Here is a 19715-nt window from a genome sequence, read left to right on the forward strand (position 1 = left end):
AAAAGTAAAACGGCACCCAGTGAGTGACTGCGAGCGTTTCTGCGCCAACTTAAACTGGAGGAACCTCAGAGAGAACTCGGTCCACATATTCACAACGCTACAGGTCAGTGTAATGAAGGAAAATACGGCACAAGTACAGACTTGTCACAGTGCAATCACCAAAAACCAGGCTTCTCAAGGAAGTAGAGAGCAATATGTACTTTCTCGCCAACTTACAGGTTTTTAAAATGACTTCAAACATCCGATGCAGAAAAACACCAATATGCAGCTGTGGCCCCGTTAAGCTGTGTATGTAGGTCCCCTTTTGCTGCCAAAAGAGCCCTGACCCGTTGAGGCATGGACTCAGCTAGTCCTCTGAAGGTGTGCTGAGGTATCTGGCACCAAGACGTCAGCAGCAGACCCTTTAAGTCCTGTAAGTTGCGAGGTGGGGCCTCCATGGATCTGACTTGTTTGTCCAGCACATCCCACAGATGCTAGATTGAGATCTGGAGAATCTGGAGGCCGAGTCAACACCTTGAACTCATTGTCGTGTTCCTCAAACCATTCCTGAACCATTTGTAATGTGGCAGGGCGCGTTATCCTGCTGAAAGAGGGCCACTGCCATTAGGGAATATTGTTTCCATGAACTGGTACGTGTCAAAGTGCCATCCACATGAATGGCAGGACCCAAGGTTCCCCAGCAGAACTTTGCCCAAAGCATCACACTGCCTCCGCCGGCTTGCCTTCTTCCCATAGTGCATCCTGGTGCCATGTCTTCCCCAGGTAAGGGACGTACACGCACCCGGCCATCCACATGATTCATCACACCACCTTCTTCCATTGCACCGTGTTCCACTTCTGATGCTCACATGCCCATTGGAGGCGCTTTCGGCGGTGGGCAGGGGTCACCATGGGCACCCTGCCCTGTCTTCGGCTACGCAGCCTCATACGCAGCAAACTGTTATGCACTGTGTGACACCTTTCAATCAGAACCAGCATCAACTTCCTCAGCAATTTGAGCTGCAGTAACTCTTCTGTTGGATCGGATGCTGCAGTGTTGGAGATGCTCTGACCCAGTTGTCTAGCCATCACAATTTGGCTCTCGTCAAAGTTGCTTGCTCTTTATTCCTCTGTCAAACACATCAACTTCAAGGACAAAGGGTTTACTTGCCGCCCAACATATCCCACCCACTGACAGATGCCAATGTAAGGAGATAATCAATGTTATTGACTTCAGTCAGTGGTCGTAATGTTATGTCTGATTGGTGGTAAAAACACGTAATAAACATCCAAGATGATCTTTCAATCTTTATGTAGGCCGTTATGTGGAGATAGAAGCAGTGAGAATGACAGCACAATAGTCCTTATGTCTAGTCATTACATGGACAGATAAAGTTATCACTGCACAAAAACTACAAACATGTCTGAAATGTTACATCAATAAAGTTTTGTGCAACCTTTAAGATTTCATTTGAATGCAATCACTGTTGTTTCAGCTCTGCAGCCTGATGCCCTACGGCAGGCTGATGCCCTCTGCACAGACTGGCACGCTATGGAAGAAATGTGGGCGTCTGACTCCGTGTACGGGGTTCAAGGTCACTGATTGGGCGACGTTTGATTGACAGGAGATTCAAAAACAGGAAGGGGCGGAGCTGGAACGCAAACATGACAGCTGATAGTGTCGAGGGTGACTACTGTATTACAGAAACAGCTCTTTTTACCTGCATGTGTTGCAAAGGAAAACTGCTTTGCAAATGAGTCTGTACGCCTGCAGTGGAGCCGAGGGTGGAGGAGGGGGAGCAGAGGGGGGTTTTTGGGGGGGTTGTGTCAAGCAGAGATTCAGAGCCATCCATTTGTGCTGCGCTGTGGTCTGGGGTCTCTCTCGGCTTTCATTAGGCAGCTCTGCTTCCTGCTCCAAGGATGATTGTTTTCTCTCTAAATACGACGCAGAGGTCCTCAACGACCATTAGACACACACACACTCAGGAACACAGACAAAAGGAGAGACAGACAGACGCAGCACACACACAGAGGCCTTCACTGGTCATTACAGACTAACTGCTGGATCTTTATGCAGATTTATTGAATCCAGACTTAATGTCTTTACCAGTCGGCCTTTTTTTGTACATGTGTTCGTCTTCTTTTCTGTCCGTCTTCCTTGATCTCTCCCTCTGTCTCCGGTTATCACACTTCCTCCCCTTCTACTTGATTCCCATCCGACCTTTTCTTGTAAATCTTTCCGTCTCTGGCCGTCTTCCTCCATTTCTCACTCTCCTTCTCTCCTTTGCTGTCGTCAGTCTCTTCGTGATCGATCTGTTTCTGTCGCTCCGACTTCAGTCTCTGCCTCTCTACTCCATCCTCTATCTTCCTGTCCTCTGTTGTCGACAATGTGAAGAAAACGCAGTGAAGGCCAAAAACTTGTCTTCTCTTGTCTCTATCGTAAGCCGTGACATCACAGCGGCAACCATATTGGATTTAAAACGTGTTCCTTTTACTGCCACACGGCCATGCTGGAGGAATTAACATCCGGACAGACATAAAATCCTTGTGACTTCAATGAATTGATTTATTTTGAGACATTTTTGAGCGTAAAACAGTTTTGTGCAGTCAAATACTTTGAGTTGCACATGATTTATGTGGGACATTTTGGTTTGTGATGAGAGGTTTCTGTTAAGCGCTGGAGGAGAAATCAGAAGATGTAAAAGAAGGCCGGTTGTGTTACGTGAGGACGTAACGTTATTTTAATTTACTTCTCCATATTAATGTAGTTAAACATGTATTTGAAATGATGATGGCTTCCTTAACCATAACATTAATTATTCATAGGTTATAGAATTGCTTTATTATGCAAACAGTCTTCTTTCATTCATTTATTATTCTATTTAAATTATGTATAAGACTATAGCTTTACAGTTAGCCTCATATAATATGTCCATTCCTTGATCTTACTTAGGGTGCTTTCACACCTAGAGTCCGTTTGTTTGATCCGAATCAAAGACCTAATTCTTGCCTCGAGTTTGGTTTGTGGTCACACGGCAGCTTTTACCTGCGGACCACAATTTTGATGCGCCAGGAAACTGATTTCTCATTGGTCAGAATTTTCACGTGGGAAAACTCCCGGAAGTAAAAAAAGAGAGAGAGCAAGAGGAGAGAGAATCGCAGACTTTAATGTTCTGTTGTTTGATTTTTTTTTAACTTTTAACCAACATTGTTCCACAGACCGATCACTTCCACTCTCCTTTTTCATTTTTGTGCGTTTCCACGAGCCTTTGTGAAATGTTCTGGTCAGCCCATATTTCTATTTCCTCGTCGCTCCATCACGTCTGTCCTCTACTCATCTCGCTGCCGGGCTGTGTGACTGTCTCTGCAATCGCAGCATCCATTACCAACCCACAATGCACAGCGTTTTGGTTTGCTTCCTGTATTAGGTCCGACTTTAAGTCTGACTAGTTCTCACCTGCATTCAACCGGATTGGGATCGTTTGAGAATGGACCCAGTCGAGTCTTTGGTCCGGTGATTTGGTCACACCGGTCCAAACAAACCAGACTTTCAGCATAAAGTCAGAAAGCCCGGACCAAAGCTGTTAGGTGTGAAAGCACCCTTTGTTTTTAGGTAACAGTGAGGAAAACAATTTCAACAATATAAAGAATATACTCTTTGCATTTGTTCTGATTGTTTTTGGGAACATAAACAACGTTAAAGGTAAAATGTTAAGGCCAGGCCAGTTATCCTAAGTGCCGGACACAAAGGAGACAGGAGGTCAAATTAAGATGAATATTTATTGCAGGGTTTGAGGGACGGAGTACTGAGAGCAGGAAGGGAAGAGAGAGAGCATATTTGTCCATATTTACAGCAACACCGCCACTACCTAAAAATCTCTTATACAACCTTAACACTGTGAATCAGTCTGAATTAAATGACTTGTATTTTTCAGACTGGCCTGCTGGGAGGTTACACCTCCACGCTGTCAAAGCTGCAGTCTGTTTCTGCTGTTTATTTCTGCAGCCATTAGTGCTGCGAGTCCTGCCTCGTATAGTTACTCCTAAAGGACCAGTTTAAGCTTTAAGCCCTTTTTTATACACTTTATAAGCCCTGTTCTCTGTGAAGGTATTCCACTACAGTTACCACACTCTCACTCACTATCCCACCTCTGTTTACCTCTGGATAGGGGAGTTGTAGATTGTGGAGAGTGTGCGTTTAATCCTCTGCCCCCTCCTTACTGCTCCCACAGGCCCGGCCTGTAAATATGAATATGTTCCTATAGTCAATTTCACTGATTAAATGAGCAGTTAGAATGAAATTACCAAGTGATGTTGAACCACTTCCCTTGTATGTTTCTTCAAGGAGCAGTATTTTTCAGTCCTCCAGGAGCAAGTCCTCGAGCTGTATTCCCTCTGCAGCTCGTTAGCTCAGCTGCCTGGACTACGACTGTACCAGATGACGACACACACACACTCATACACACACTTATTCTGTCACACAGCTTTTGGGCTCGGTACAGTACAGGCAGCCAACACACAGAGCAGTGTGCATACACATAAGCATATAATGGTTTGAATAGAGACAGGCAGAGAGACAGGCCTGATCCCTCTGCTCCTGCTCATAATGTTGTTTCTGTACCGCCACTTAGGCTGCTCCCGAGCCTGTTTAAACCTCCTGATCGTATCTTTACTTCTGCTGCACTATCACTGAGTTATATTAGGACACACTTTGCCCTGCAGACTCCACCTTCGCCTCCTCCTTTGGTTTGGTTTCATAAGAGTCGGTCATAAAAGTTTTCAGTGAAACAGGCGACCTTTTCACCTCGGGTTTTATTTTCTCACCTTCCACGGTTCGTACCTGGCAGTGCTGTTCAGAGGCTTTTTTTGTCTTAGCTGTTACATGAATTTAATGTGCAGTAGAATTTTTGACACCTAACAAAGCTAGTAAGGAATTAAATTTGAAACATCTCAAAGTGGGGGAAAATTGGCTTCGTAATCCAAGGTGAAAATACATTTGCTCCTGAACAGTTCAGGACAAGCATGAAATAAATTGTTTACATTCTCATAGGGTAATCCAGAACTAAAAACGTTCTTCCTTATCTTTCTAAAATTTGTCAGTATATTTAATTTCTAATTTAATTCAAAGTGAAAATAGCTGCTTTGTTTCCACATAATTCAAGAGCCCCATTTAAAGGCCACTGTTACATTTATAATCCAACTTTCTGTCTTTGTTTTTGGCTCCCAGTAGGCATTTTTCACAGCGGACATTTTTACATCCAACAGAAGGAAAAGCTCAGGTGTTTATAGCAGCATTAATGATGGCTGTATTCCATTTAGCTGCTTCAATTTCATGGTCCTGGTTGTGTTCATGCTGACCGCCTGTCATGGCTTTCTCAGACACCTGAATAGAACAGAACCATTGTTAAAGTTAATATTAACACCTGTGCTTTTCCTGCTGTTGGATGTAAAAATGTTCCGCTGTGAAATAAGCCCATAAAATGCTTTATTACACGGCTGTGATAAATACTTGATTCTGACTGGTTTATTACGGCATTCCGATGGTCTGTTATTTCTCGATAACAGACTGTTGCTATGAAGAACAGACCGTTGCTAGGGTTTCAGCTCTAATCACACAATCCGGAGGACTAAATGTCATCACCGTGTCTTACTTCACCATCAGTGGAAATGTTTCCATTTAATGTGAGTGATAACAGCTAGTTTAGCTCATTTTAATGCGAGTAATGTAAGCTTGGTTAGCTCATTTTAAGATAAACACTTAACTACTTTTTTTCTACAGTACTGCTGCAACTCTTTTTGTGGAAGTTGGTAAGTGGGCCTCACTGTAAGCAGCGTCAGGACCCCCTCATGATTCATAGAATATAATTTCCTCTAAACCATCAAAAATAATTCAATTCAATTGTTTTAAATGAGGCCGTGAACTGGACAGAAACAGTGTTTCTGATAAAAACTGACCTCTGACCTCAGAATCATTCTCCATATTCCCGCTCTGTGGCTCTGCCCGTCGTTTCTCTCTCTCTGTTAATCTCTGCGTCTCTATCTCTCTCTGCTGAGTTATGGTTTCTTTAGAAAACATTAGCATTCCTCTGCAAAGAGGTTCGAGCCCTGCAATGTGTGTCAAGGGGTCAGTGTACACACACGCTGTCCCCCTTATGTGTGTGTGCGTGTGTGTGTGCGCCTCCAGGCCCCCGATAAGGCTGATAATGATCCATCACGATAATGGAGCTTTAATGGCTGCAGTAAAAATCATCTTCAACAAACCGTTTCACACACATACACACACATTTTTAACTCCTCTGTCTATCTCTGCTTCCCACAATCCTCTCTGCCACCCACTAAATCATAAAAAGAGCTTGCAACATACATTTTAGCCTCATGCTGTGCGCTCACGCACACCTGCTATCTTAAACATCTAAACCACTGTATCACACACACACACACACACACAAGATCTATAACTGCATCTTCTAAACACACACACTTCCTGACACTATCACTAACATTCAAACACTCTTAAAGAAGTCACGAATCTGGCATCGAGCTCGAGGAAGAGAGGAAGTGAATTTCTAAGCAGGATTTTTCCCCTCGGCGGAGGATTACATTCTGATTACTTCCTCTGTTTCTTACCAGGTTAATTGTAGTGATTTAAGGATGTGGTGTATTCAGGCAAACAGTCAGTGGGCTTTTAAACATGTCTTCAGTTCAACCACATGACATGAAAACCTTTAAAGGAACTGTTTGCTAATTTCCTTGTGGTCACTGAACGCAGCATGAGTGTGCACACATGCATTCTTCAGGTATGCTTACAGTTAGTTTTACTACTGTGGTTTGGGACCTTTCTGGGGGTCATGTAATGAATGTAATGGATGGGTAATGGGTTACCTCTGTGTTTGACCCATTTAGTCCTGATTTTAACACCTTTCTCTGCTGCAGGTCAAGGCTGTCTGAGTCAGAGAGCAGAAGAGCAGACAGATACTGAACTGTTTATCTCTTCTTGCTTGTCTTAACAGTCTTATCTTTACTGCCGTGTTTTTCTGGGGGATTGCAGCTAAAAATGCAAAGCTGTTAAGTTCAATTACCTGCAAACACACATAAAATGACATGTAGGAAATGTGTCAATATGAGTGCGTGCTTCACAAAAATGAGAGTATAATGGCCGGAGGATGTTTGGGGTTTGTGGATAGTTTGTGTGTCTATGTGGTTGGGGGGGTGGTTACCTGCTGTGTAATGCTAATGGCGCAAGGTAACCGTACATTGGTTAACTTTTGTTGTATTTTATACCTAAGTATATGAGTACAATAAGTCAGATGTATAAATATTGATATATAAGAGATATTGCACTGTATTAGTGCTGTATTACAAGTATTGCTGTCCTAAAAATTGAGTCAAAGTTGATGCAGCACTTCCATTATAGCCCGACTTTTATTCCAAGTTTGGCCCAAGCTCCCAAAAACACTCCTACGTTTCCCAAAACGCAATTTCTGTCTTTTATTAGACCCTGGCTACCTGGTAAGCGTCCACTTCCTTCAAAGTTTTCTTGAACAAATCTGTTTTCATATAAATAATAAATCCAAATTTAAATTCCATACAAGCAACACACACAGCTTTGCCAAAGTAATGTGTGAAAACTGATCTAAACTTTGAACTGAATAAATAATTGACATAAACATTGTAACCTGGAATTCAATGGAATAGTTCTCCAATTTTCTGTCTTCCCAAGAATTAGACGAGAAGATTGATACCGCACTTGTAGTTTTTTATTAAATATGAAGCTACAGCTAGTTGCTTGTTAGCTTAGCATTGCATATAAATGGAAACAGGGGTAACAGCTAGCCTGAACAAAATTCACCTAGCACTTGGACATCTCAATATTTTAACAATATTTCTTTATATCAATATGAAATCCCAACTGGAATAAGCAACACAAACAGCATTGCCAAGGTAATGTGTGAAAGCTGATCTAAACTTTGCACTGTAAAATAAGTTGTTAGATACTCTCCAATAAATAATATAACAACATATTATACGGATTAAGGGCTTTACTTTGGTGTGATTTATTGGTCAGATCTCATTAATCATTAACAATATTATTCTTCACTGCAGTTTTACACATGAATACAGCCACTGTTATATAAAATGCCACTGAGGTTTGCTGGCGAAGAGATGAGAGCAGAGGGAAGAGGTTAGGACTTAACGAGGAAATGTTTTGCCAATATCTGACCCAGGCCTTAACACACACACACACATAAATGTGGGCTTGTGTTACATGACTGTTTGAGGGCTGCTCTTATTGATACAGATGTATTGGTCATTAAGTCAGTTAGGTTTGACGGCTCAGCTCGGCAGCAGCCAAAGAAAATAACATCAGCGCTCTCACAGAAATGTTCCACTCTGTACGGGCAGAAAGAAGTACACTGCAGTGTTTTCAGATTATAGTCTGATATCCATTTGTGTGTGTTTGTGTGTGTGTGTGTGTGTGTGTGTGTGTGTGTGTGTGTGTGTGTGTGTGTGTGTGTGTGTGTGTGTGTGTGTGTGTGTGTCACCTTAAACATGCTTCTTGATCATCTGTGTGGCTGAGAGGAGTTTGTCTTTCTGCTTGTACCTAAATTTCCATTTAAAAACTCTTGTATCTTACGTTTATGTACTGTGTGCTTCTTCTCTTAAAGGAGCAACATTGTAACCTGGAATTCAATGAAATAGTTTTCCAATTTAAGATATTGTCTTATTTTCTGTCTTCCCAAGAGTTAGACGAGAAGATTGATACCACACTTGTAGTTGTTCGTTAAATATGAAGCTACAGCTAGTTGCTAGTTAGCTTAGCATTTCATAAGACTGGAAACAGAGGTAAAAGCTAGCCTGGCCCTGTACAAAGGTGACTAATTCCACCCACTAGCACTTGGAAATCTCACTATTTACCAATATATCACATATTTTTTTATCCCTTCAAGGTGTTTATATAAAAATTCCTTTTTTTACTGCAAGTTTTGTGTAAGTTATCTTCTGGTGTAATTTTTAACCCCCCTGTTAAACCACAACTTGATGTTTTAACCCTCCAGTTCTTGCATGGGTTAAACAAATGTGAAAATCCTTGCACAGTTGACAGATTTTGACACAGCCCGTTAGCTGTTTTTACTGTCTTTCCAGTTTTTATGCTAGGCTAAGCTTACCAAACATTGATCTCCTCTTCAAGCTTAACTCTAATAGTTCTTCGAATTTCAAATTTATTGTAAAGTGTCTGTATCACAAGAAGTTAGTCAAAATGTCTAAAGTCTCACCTCTGTTTCTCTGTTTCTCTGTGTGTCTCTCTCTCTCAGTTGGAGGCGGAGTTAGCGCTGTGCGAGAGGGAGGGGGCGGAGCTCCAGGAGTACGCCAATCAGGTCCTGCAGCAGATCGCCGACCGATGCCCCGACATTTTGGAACAAGTGGTGAACGCTCTGGAGGACAGCTGCTGACACACGGATTCACACACGCTGAAACATAAATAAACTTTAACACAAAGCCAGAAAGCAAGAAAATCCCATAATCCCCTGATGCATCACCGTGTTGGACATGACGATGAAGACTTTCACTTCTACCTGCACTCATCTCATTCACACACAGGAAATGAAAAAAAATGTCCACTGTGTCTTTAGTTGCTATCTTTTTAAGAAAACAGTGACAGCTTTGGGAAATATTGTCAATTTTTCATTTAACAGCGCTTTGCTGGCGTGCAAGAATTCATAGTGGTAACACGTATTATCCTGACTACTTCAAAACAGAGGGAACTGTCATCTTTGACACTTTGCGGCGGCCATACTGTGTCTTTCCAGGCAATCAGCAGTCGGACGTGTCATTGTGACTTCATGTATTTTATGGTAGAAAAAGATTCTCAAACTGTACAAAAAGGCTGAAAGTGACTTTGAGCTTAGCAGGTAGTTTCTGACGCCAGACTTACACGCTGTTACCACGTCGTTATTTGATTGGTTGAGATACAAAAGTATGTTTATTTCAGCTGCCTTTGATTCTTTACATCATTTGCTGCTATCTTTTTAACTTCAGTTTCTTTTTGTGTTTTTTTTTCTTGTGTGATATCTGATGAAACGTCCCGACCTGCGGATTCTTTTCAGCAGTAACCTCTACATGGGTGTGTAAATTGTACAGCTTTCGTCAGGGGAACATGACACTTTTCATTTACCGATAAGAGACACAAGCTACAATAAATATCGCAATACTCCCTTTATTAAAAACACACCGGATGTAGATGTTTTGTTGCTTTTTAACCTAACATGCAGGATCTGCTCCCTCACTTACCTTTTTGTGACAATCCCTTTAGAGTTTATGTGGAGGAATCTTTTGTTTTTCTTGGGCGGGAGGGAATAAAAAGTTCTAACTATATATTTTTTGCATTTGGTAATATATATATAAAACATTAATCTTGTTTAATTGAAAATATTGTCATGTATTGGTTATGTTACATAATGTTTTAAACGCTTTTCTTTGTGTGTGAACTGAAAGTAACCACAGATTTGTTCCGTTAGCAGCACGACTGTTATTGTGAACGTACGTTGCACCTTCATGCAGCTCTGTGTCCACCAGGAACTTGTTGTTTACATGCATGTTTCCCACTGAGCTGACGGCCTTAGCATGAATTAAACGCTAACAGCACCGAGCGCTAGAGGTTCAAAATGTTTCAAATTCAGTTAAAAAGCTGGCGTTGCAAAGGTGCAAACAGAAACACCTGGTGGACACAAAGCCAAAAAAAACACGGATTTACACCGCACACTCACATCTGATTTTACCCCCTCATAAGGCCCACTGATCGGGCTGTGTATTAAAAAACGTCTGAACCACATGGGTGTAAATGAGGAGTTTCAATCCGGGACATAACGTGTGTCATTGTTTCGAAGTTTCCAATCGCAAAAAAGCTTTAAGAGTTCCTAAATGGCTCTTATTTTGAAACTCCATCCAGTATGAGCTTGTGTTGTAAATCCAGCCTGTTTTTTACTGATCCTGTTTTGTCATTTTGGGAATGATAACGACCGGGACTCACCGTCACTTTGTTGTGGATTGAAAATGGGAATAAGAGAATGGAATAAAATATGGATTTATCTTTATTTTATTGTGAAAGGAAGGTTCTGTCTGTCATTTCAGGTCAGGTATTTGACAGGTGAGAGCTGTGGCAGTGGCTCCAACATCTTTTTTTCACCTCAGACCCCTTAAAAAGGAGAAGTTTAAGACTTCTGGCCTCTGCATGCATGTAAGGTACGCGCAGTTTCACAGAAGGATTAATTTTTGTCTCATATTGTTTCTTTAAAAGGTGAGAGTATGCAGCAAGAAGTCTAAACACCTTCGCACACGAGTCTCTTCTCTGAGTACAGATGATAAAGAAACTGTAGCGGTTGAAATTTTCCTTTGTCTCGTTTCCTAACTTTCTCTGACCTCTGCGTCCCGTCCTCGTCTTTCCCCCCTGCCTCTCTATCTCCCTCCTTCACATGCAGACTAAACTGTGCCTCTTATCTTGTCACTTGTGGTTTATTTTCCTTTCCGCCCACAATAATGACATTATTCCACAGGCCAGCCTCATCCTGTTCCACTTCTTCACCACACACACACACACACACACACCGTGCAGCCACACACCATTACTATTGTCTTAAATGTCTTAACAGTTCATCCAGAAGTGCATTGTTTCCATTAGCCATCAGGTCACATTAATAGTCAATTTGAAACTTTACACTGTTAAAATAATTCACAGCAAATAAAAGGCTTGCATTTGAAACATTGTACAAGCAAAAGTTTTACAACCTAAAATACTTATTATGCAGTAAAATATTTCCAGTCAGTGTTTTTATTATTATATTTAATATTTTTGGATTCATATTACTGCTTGAAACCAATTTATATAATGTTGGATAGTTTAATTCACATAAATGCATCTCTATCTAAAAGATCAGCATATGTTTGTGACTTTACTGTATATTAAATTCTTATTTATTTCTGTAGCACCATCTACCACATTTAAATTGTACATAAGCTTTACATAAATACAATATAGTAACAGCCAAAAGAGCTCATTAACAGACATAAAAAAAACATTTATAGACAATTATCATTTAAAGAAAATGTCGTAGGCAGTTGGTTTTCACTGGAGAGGAAAGATATAAATTAAAAGACTAACTAAAGCTGTCAGACAAATGCAGTGCAGTAGACGTGTGTTTTCCTCTCAGGCGTAGTTCAGTAAAAGTAGGACGTTTCTTTAAATAGAAACACTCCATTAAAGTACATATTTAACTTAACTGTACTTATTTAGCACCTTTCATATAAACAGGCAGAAAAATAGAATGTAAATTAATAACAATACATAACATTTTAAAAGACTGAAACTAATAAAGATCATTTTTAAAAGAAATACATTTAAAAATCACTATAGTAAAAACAATAAAATGTTAAATAAGACAAAAAAATACTAGTGATATAAAGCTTTGTATTAAACAATAAGAACTGAAAGAATAAGAAGCCTTTAATGTCCTTTTGTGACAGAGCTTGTCGTGGGACATATGAAGGACATTTAAAAGAGAAGCATTAGAGGACCAAAGTGATCCGGCTGCAATATAAGAAGAAAGAAGACTACAATTACCTCTATTGTGTAATTACGTACGGTATTTATTTTAGGAGCTTTTTTTAAATGTGAAACAGGGCGCTGTCTGATTTTTATTTCCCTGCAGCCGATCAACGACACAGGAAAGAGAGCGCAGCAATCACCTGACTCAAACACTCTCCCAATGTTGCATCTTGCATGTGGCGGCAGTTTAGTGACATACATCTCTAGACTCATTCAACTGTAAAATCTGGTTTAACAAAAACCCACCCAGCTCGACTGACCTTGAACCCTGACCCCGACCCGACCTCTGACCTCCCCTGTGAAGAATTTTTTCAAGCAGAGTGAAAACATCATCAGGCCATCAGGGTCGTCCCCTTTCTTTCACACAGTCAAACCCATCAGACACAGTGAGCAGCCGCTCCTCTACAGTCTGTAAATGTAGCATGTGTGCATATGGCAACGCTTTGTGTCGGTACCTGGGTTTGTCTTCTGCTTTCTCCATCTACTGTCCTAATAAAAGCCAGTGGAGGGAGACAGACGAGATGGACGGAGCGAGAACGGAGGAGGAGGAAGAGACACGCATGTATGGCTCCCTGATTTATGTGATGGAGACGGAGAGCGAGGGAGGGAGAGACAGATATGGAAAGAGTGAAGGTACAACTCAGTGAGCACCAGACATCATTTCATCTTCTTGTCCCTGCTGTGACTCAGACAGGTCAGACTTTCTTATAGCTATCGCACAGATCAGGAAGTATGCTAGTATTCTTATTACCCAGCTTTCATTTAACTCTAAGCATTTAGAGAACCAAATCATATCTTTATCAGTTTGTTTGTTAATAATATACCCTGAAACACATCTACATATTTTGGGGTCTAATGGGTACAAAAGGTTTTACAGTTGCTGCAGTAGATTGCTTCATCTACCAGGCTGCAACATGTTTCTTGAGGCAAAATACACCAGATTTAGGTATGTCCGCTAAAATGCAACTGACACTCTCAGTTTTGAATTAAACACAGAAGAGTGAGAAGGATAGAGAGGAAAGTTTGTTGAGAGAAGTGGGTTAGAAAGAAGACGGGGAAGGTGCCTGCCCGGGACTAGCACTCACCCCTGCCGGACCGGGCTGTATAGTCTACCTCCCACTACTTCCTAATTTTCATGAGGGAAAAGAGAGCAAGGAAGATGAGGAAGTTAAGGTTAGGATAGGGGGTAACCCTAGCCCCAACCCTAATGATAAGGATACCTAACCCAAGCCCCAAGCCTAACCCTAATAATAGGATAAGCACTCAGTGAAGAAACCCCTCCCCTTGTGCCCTCATCCCAATACTTATAATTAACCTACAACATGCTCCTTAGCGGTCACTGCAACCCAAGCAGCATTGCCAACTTCAACAGACCCAGGCTCCATTCATGCGAGCTCCAGGTATTGACAACGCCGATGCTACCCACCCTACCACATGGCTTCTACTGGCCCTTCACAACTCAAACTTGTAGTTAGACGGGCAGCGAGAGCCAGCCCAACAACAGGGTTGTCAAGTGGGCACCTGATGATTATATGGAATTTCTAAAAACATTATTAAAAGTATCCCTGCAGAAATAAACCTTTTTACTAAAGGGTAAAATGCTTTTTATGAAACCGGATATAGATGACAAAAACACTAATTTTACCTGGGAGGTGAAAGTATACAGCTGCCACGAACAGTTAGCTTTTTTCTGTTATTGTGTGTTGCAGAAATGATATATATATAATAAGGGTGAATTTAAAACACATTTAAAACACGCAAGTCGCATAATATCACAAACAAAGAGGCAGCAGTAGATGAACAACTACTGTGTTCTGCAAGGGAAAATTACTGTTTTTGTCAATGGGGTTTGGTGGCTGTGAAGAGAGAGGAGTAACGGCTCTTTCTGGCTTCAAAAAAGCAACTTTTACTTTAACAATCAACTCCATCTCTGCCTGGATCCCTCTGAGATGTTTATAGACACTTGGAATAACAATCTGAGCCTGTCAGTGGCTAAAACAAGCAATGTTATGGGACATAATACGATCGATCCAATTGCCCCAAAGGATTACATTGAGGCCAATAAAGCCGGTTTCATGGCTGCAGGATGAAGCCATTTCCGAGAAATTTCAACACTTTTTGCACCTATTAATCATTTAGACTCCAAAATATCTAAAAATAGGGGCTAATTTAAAAAAATACTGGAGTTCCCCTTTGAGCTTTAAAAGTGTTTATTGGCCTGAACCAGGTAAACAGTTTCCTGTTTGTACCCCTCTCTGTATCTCACAGATAAGTCTCGGTAAGATCCTGCTGATATCGGAGGTTCCCAACACTCGAAAACACAGATGTCCTTGAGATAACGTTTAAACATGTGTGCAGTAAAAGACAGATCTACTTACAGTCTTTCCGTATATATACTGTATATAAGCACGGTACAGTGGAGCACTGAGACACATGAGGGAGCGGGGAGGAGGAATAAAAAGTGAGTGACTGCAGAGGAAGTGGGGAGGGCAACGCGTTGGCTTTGGGTAGATGTGGTTTCAATCATCACACATCACATCACACATGAGTGAGAAGGAAAAAGAAAGGGAGGGTGATGGAGAGAGAGAGAAAACAGAGAGAGGAGGGGAGGCGGGGGGAGGGAGACCAAAACAAACAAAGTTGAAACACTCAGTTTGTGTTACATGTTTTAATGATTTCAGTTGTGGTCCGAAGGCTGAAACTTGTTGCTTGTTGTTCTTGGATGTTGAGTTTGTTGCAACATTATTTTCTCTAATAAACTGTTTGTAGAGCAAATGAACTGTAGGTGGGATGGGTGGAGGGAGTGGATGGAGAGAACTGGCGGGATGGAAGGGACCGAAGGAGGCAGTGAGCGGTAGGAAAAACTTTGGAGAGGAAATAAAAACAATGTGAGAGGAGTGGAGCTGCTAAAATAAGCTGTTAGCCGCTGACAGTCCAAACATCCACCGACACTGAAGACATTTTCCTAATCTCCTTTTCATCCGGCCGTCCGTCCATTCCTGTGAGTTTTATTGCCTCCACAAAAAAGTTCTTCCATGCTGCCATGTCCCAACAAGTGACAGAGACAGATAAGAGTCAGGAAAATATTCAGTCATCAGCGTCTTTACCGTAAAACAACTGATGTGAGCAGATATTCAACTCTTTCTCTTTTGTTAGAGTGTAGTCAGGGTGGCCGAGCGGTCTAAGGCGCCAGACTCAAGGACTGATTCCTTCCCAAGTTACAGGGACTTCTGGTCTCCACATGGAGGCGTGGGTTCAAATCCCACTCCTGACACATGTTTACCTGCAGCTTTCAAATGTGTTGACTTCTTAAATTGATCATAAAACAGTCTACACTGGAAAATTTAGATGCCGTAGACTAAAATTTTGACAGTTGAGAAATATTTTTTTACTGTCTTTCAGGTGTACATTGATAAACCTACATGTACAGCTTCTGTCAGGAGTGGGATTTGAACCCACACCTCCATGTGGAGACCAGAAGTCCCTTTAACTCCAGAAGGAGTCTGTACTTGAGTCTGGCGCCTTAGACCGCTCGGCCATCCTGACATCTGTGATCTTAAATCCTCTATACAGTCGTTCAGAGATTTGTTGTGTGAAAGGTAGGACACCAAGAATCACCAACTGTCTCCATTTAAGCAGAAAACACCATTACCCAATGTGGTTCTAAAACCCACCACCCAGGGCCAAGAAGTATCATGTGCACCTATTGAGCTGCATGAACAGTGTGAATGTCACATGAAAATCCTAAAAGTTGGTCATGGGAAAGATTCTCATTAATCAACCTTACAGGTTAATATATATAATCATATTTAACCTGCAGGTTAAACTTGTGTCAGGAGTGGGATTTGAACCCACGCCTCCATGTGGAGACCAGAAGTCCCTGTAACTCAGGAAGGAGTCAGTCCTTGAGTCTGGCGCCTTAGACCGCTCGGCCATCCTGACACCTGAACTGTTATCATGTCCACATCCACAAACACTGAGGACATTTTCCTTATCTTTATCTGTCTGTCCATTTCTGTCTTGTTGCTTTGAAAGGGAAATGATTCCCAAATTTCCAGGTCCTGCCCAGTGACAGGAACAGATAGGATTCAGAATCACATTAAGAAATGGGCGTCTTAACTCACAATGTGAGCGCATATTCAACTCTTCTTATTTATTACCTACAGATGTCAGGATGGCCGAGCGGTCTAAGGTGCCAGACTCAAGGACTGACTCCTTCCTGAGTTACAGGGACTTCTGGTCTCCACATGGAGGTGTGGGTTCAAATCCCACTCTTGACAGATACTTTACCTGTGAGTTGCCTAAAGGGCCTCTGCGTTAAAGGTACTATTTGGAGTTAATGTTAAAACACACCAAGAGGAGATACAAACCTATATCGCTATGTTTTTTTGAGGCTAATCAACAATCAGCTTGATACATGTGACCTGTGCAGCTCTTTTTCAGTTAGTTGTACAGTTAGTTGTACAGTTATAATAAGCCCTAAAGGTAATGCGTGCATATAGTATGAAACCAGCATGTAAAAGGTGTGTCAGGAGTGGGATTTGAACCCACACCTCCATGTGGAGACCAGAAGTCCCTGTAACTCAGGAAGGAGTCAGTCCTTGAGTCTGGCACCTCAGACCGCTCGGCCATCCTGACAGACAACCTTATTCAGCCTAATCTGCCAGTCACCTATGGTATATTTCAAATGTTTCCAACTCTGCTGCTTTATGTCGCTTCCAATAGACAAAAAGAACAGGTTATTTTAATGCCTACGATCATTGAAAAAAAACTTCAAATCTATAGCCTATGATTTAGCCTGTCACTGCATGTAGAAATCCCAGGAGAAACAGTTTTACAACAATCAAATGGTATGAAACTTGCAGGTAAACATGTGTCAGGAGTGGGATTTGAACCCACGCCTCCATGTGGAGACCAGAAGTCCCTGTAACTCAGGAAGGAGTCAGTCCTTGAGTCTGGCGCCTTAGACCGCTCGGCCATCCTGACTACTGAGAAAGGTAGAATTTCTGCTTACATTGTGTTGAACAGAACAGATACCTGTTTCTTACTGGGATCCCAAATGTGTTCCTGTCACTTGGTGGGATCTGAGAATATGGGAGTCATTTTCTCTCAAAGCAATACAAGTCACAGAAATGGATAAAAAGATGAGGAAAATGTCCTCAGTGTTTGTGGACATGAATACAGCTCAGGTGTCAGGATCACCAAGCAGTCTAAGGCGCCAGACTCAAGGACTCACTCCTTCCTGAGTTACAGGGACTTCTGGTCTCCACATGGAGGTGTGGGTTCAAATCCCACTCCTGACATAAGTTTTACATGCAAGTTTCATCAGTGTAGGTTGATAAAAATCTTTGTAAAACATGTTTCTCCTGGAATATCTACATAGTTGAGTTGTCAGAAAACTGCACATGATCATTAACTGTACACCTGTCCAGCATTTAATCAGCTGATTGAATTTTTAATTTAATTAATTTAATTAAACTGATTGTCAACTAGCAGATAGTTTGGGTTAAACTAACGTGTTCTTTTTGTCTTTTGGACGAAATTTAAAACAAGTAAGCTTGAAAGCATTATTACTGCCGCTTTAAATGATCAATGAGTAACTTTGACGAAATGATGTGAATCAGTTGTCAGGATGGCCGAGCGGTCTAAGGCGCCAGACTCAAGGACTCACTCCTTCCTGAGTTACAGGGACTTCTGGTCTCCACATGGAGGCGTGGGTTCAAATCCCACTCCTGACAGGACTTTTAATCCCGGATGCCTGGTAATCGGTCAGAAGTCACACCTTCCAGCCCTTCTCTTTCGTGTGTAGCACAACTCTCTCTCTCTCTCTCTCTCTCTCTCTCTTCAGCGGTGGGCCGGCGCGCAGTTTCCACATCAGAGCCGAGCGGACTCGTCACACGGCTCAGAGACAGAAACAGAGAGAAACTTGTGCAGCTCTTTTGTTTCACTCTCAGCGGCTCAAACTTCTTGCTCGTGTTTCTCGACGCGTGAAAAACTTTGGCGAACACCCTCACTCTCTCCCTCTCTCTCTCTCTCTGTCCCTCCTCTCCCCCTCCTTCTCCCTGCGTGCGTAATTAGCCAGAGAGCTTTTGGAAACTTGCGATGACCGTGAAGAAATCTCACTTTATTTCTGACACCTGTTGCTGAGGACACCGCGCACACAGACGGACACAACCAGGAGCGCGTGCCGCTGGTTTCTGACTTTGTTTCTACATTCCTACATGACAACGTCGGAGTTTTTTGGCCACTGACAGGTCTACAGATCGCTGGAGGCTGCGCTATACCTCCATACTTTCTCATAAATCGACTTTTTTGGACTCAAACGAGGACTTTTCGTTTTGTATTCTCTGTGAAGGTGATCGAGCAGTGAAAGGAAGGACAGTGAAAGTTTGTAACTGTTTCATACAGTGAGGCTCCTGCAGAAGGCTGCTGTGGGATCTGCCTGGAGGGTTTCCCCCTTTCAATCAAAACACCGACCTTGTCTGAAGTTTCCAAGCCGGGCAGAGAGGCACGTTTTCCGGACTTGAGCGCGTCGAAAGTCGGGAGGAGAAACTTTTCTTGGAAAGCTGAGCGACAGCTGGATTCGAGCACAGAACAGGTAAGAAAAACATCTATTTCTTTTATAAGCGTTTACAAGAGAAGTTTTCAAAACTTACACACTTATTTTAATGTAACCGGAATAGGGCTCGAACAAACGCTTATAGTATTGCTAATCGAATAATTTAGCATGTAATTTTATGATTAATCGATTAATGGTGACGTCTTTAAATTGCGTTTATCAAACCAACGGTACAAAAACGGATCATTTTCATTTACAAATTGGAGGGGGAAAAAGCAGCACATTTTTTAATTTCCCTAGCTGGAAGCAACAAATGTTTGACATTTAAGCTTGGAAAATTAACCAAAACGATTAATTGATTATCAAAATATATGACGATCAAATGTCTTTCAAACAATTAATCGATTAATCATTCAACTATTGCAGCTCTAAACAGGAAAATAATCATGTCATAGTTGTGGAGAGGAGTGATTTACCACCTATCACACATTAATTCTCACCTTATAACAGTTTTTGGTCGCTGTAGTGTGTGTTTTTAATATTGTCAGTCAGTTTTTTGACTGTGTGGTCGCTGTC

At 41.8% G+C, this 19715-nt stretch overlaps 1 protein-coding gene and 7 non-coding genes across 11 annotated transcripts in view; 4 read left to right on the forward strand and 4 right to left on the reverse strand.

Moving 5' to 3' along the window:
• Window positions 1-11089, forward strand: part of LOC138599323 (ELKS/Rab6-interacting/CAST family member 1-like) — a 154923-nt gene extending 143834 nt beyond the window's left edge. For all 4 annotated transcript variants that reach the window (XM_069670927.1, XM_069670928.1, XM_069670929.1 and 1 more), the window contains one exon: window positions 9294-11089. In XM_069670927.1, the coding sequence (XP_069527028.1) occupies window positions 9294-9431 (138 nt within the window). In that variant the 3' untranslated portion in view covers window positions 9432-11089. The remainder of the gene's footprint in view (window positions 1-9293) is intronic.
• A 4653-nt stretch (window positions 11090-15742) lies between these two features.
• Window positions 15743-15854, forward strand: trnal-caa (transfer RNA leucine (anticodon CAA)). The gene is made up of 2 exons: window positions 15743-15780; window positions 15809-15854. It is a non-coding gene; the product is annotated as a tRNA-Leu (tRNA).
• A 160-nt stretch (window positions 15855-16014) lies between these two features.
• trnal-caa (transfer RNA leucine (anticodon CAA)) lies at window positions 16015-16126 on the reverse strand. Its single transcript has 2 exons — window positions 16089-16126; window positions 16015-16060 (listed from the first exon to the last, which is right to left on the reverse strand). It is a non-coding gene; the product is annotated as a tRNA-Leu (tRNA).
• A 284-nt stretch (window positions 16127-16410) lies between these two features.
• On the reverse strand, window positions 16411-16522 carry trnal-caa (transfer RNA leucine (anticodon CAA)). Its single transcript has 2 exons — window positions 16485-16522; window positions 16411-16456 (listed from the first exon to the last, which is right to left on the reverse strand). It is a non-coding gene; the product is annotated as a tRNA-Leu (tRNA).
• A 226-nt stretch (window positions 16523-16748) lies between these two features.
• Window positions 16749-16860, forward strand: trnal-caa (transfer RNA leucine (anticodon CAA)). Its single transcript has 2 exons — window positions 16749-16786; window positions 16815-16860. It is a non-coding gene; the product is annotated as a tRNA-Leu (tRNA).
• A 246-nt stretch (window positions 16861-17106) lies between these two features.
• Window positions 17107-17218, reverse strand: trnal-caa (transfer RNA leucine (anticodon CAA)). The gene is made up of 2 exons: window positions 17181-17218; window positions 17107-17152 (listed from the first exon to the last, which is right to left on the reverse strand). It is a non-coding gene; the product is annotated as a tRNA-Leu (tRNA).
• A 236-nt stretch (window positions 17219-17454) lies between these two features.
• trnal-caa (transfer RNA leucine (anticodon CAA)) lies at window positions 17455-17566 on the reverse strand. The gene is made up of 2 exons: window positions 17529-17566; window positions 17455-17500 (listed from the first exon to the last, which is right to left on the reverse strand). It is a non-coding gene; the product is annotated as a tRNA-Leu (tRNA).
• Window positions 17567-18206: 640 nt separating this feature from the next.
• Window positions 18207-18318, forward strand: trnal-caa (transfer RNA leucine (anticodon CAA)). Its single transcript has 2 exons — window positions 18207-18244; window positions 18273-18318. It is a non-coding gene; the product is annotated as a tRNA-Leu (tRNA).
• The last annotated feature ends 1397 nt before the right edge of the window (window positions 18319-19715 follow it).

This window comes from Semicossyphus pulcher, unplaced genomic scaffold (genome assembly GCF_022749685.1).
Source record: "Semicossyphus pulcher isolate SPU_LCO1_2020_fin unplaced genomic scaffold, fSemPul1.0.p SCAF_20, whole genome shotgun sequence".
Classification (NCBI taxonomy): Eukaryota; Metazoa; Chordata; class Actinopteri; order Labriformes; family Labridae; genus Semicossyphus; species Semicossyphus pulcher.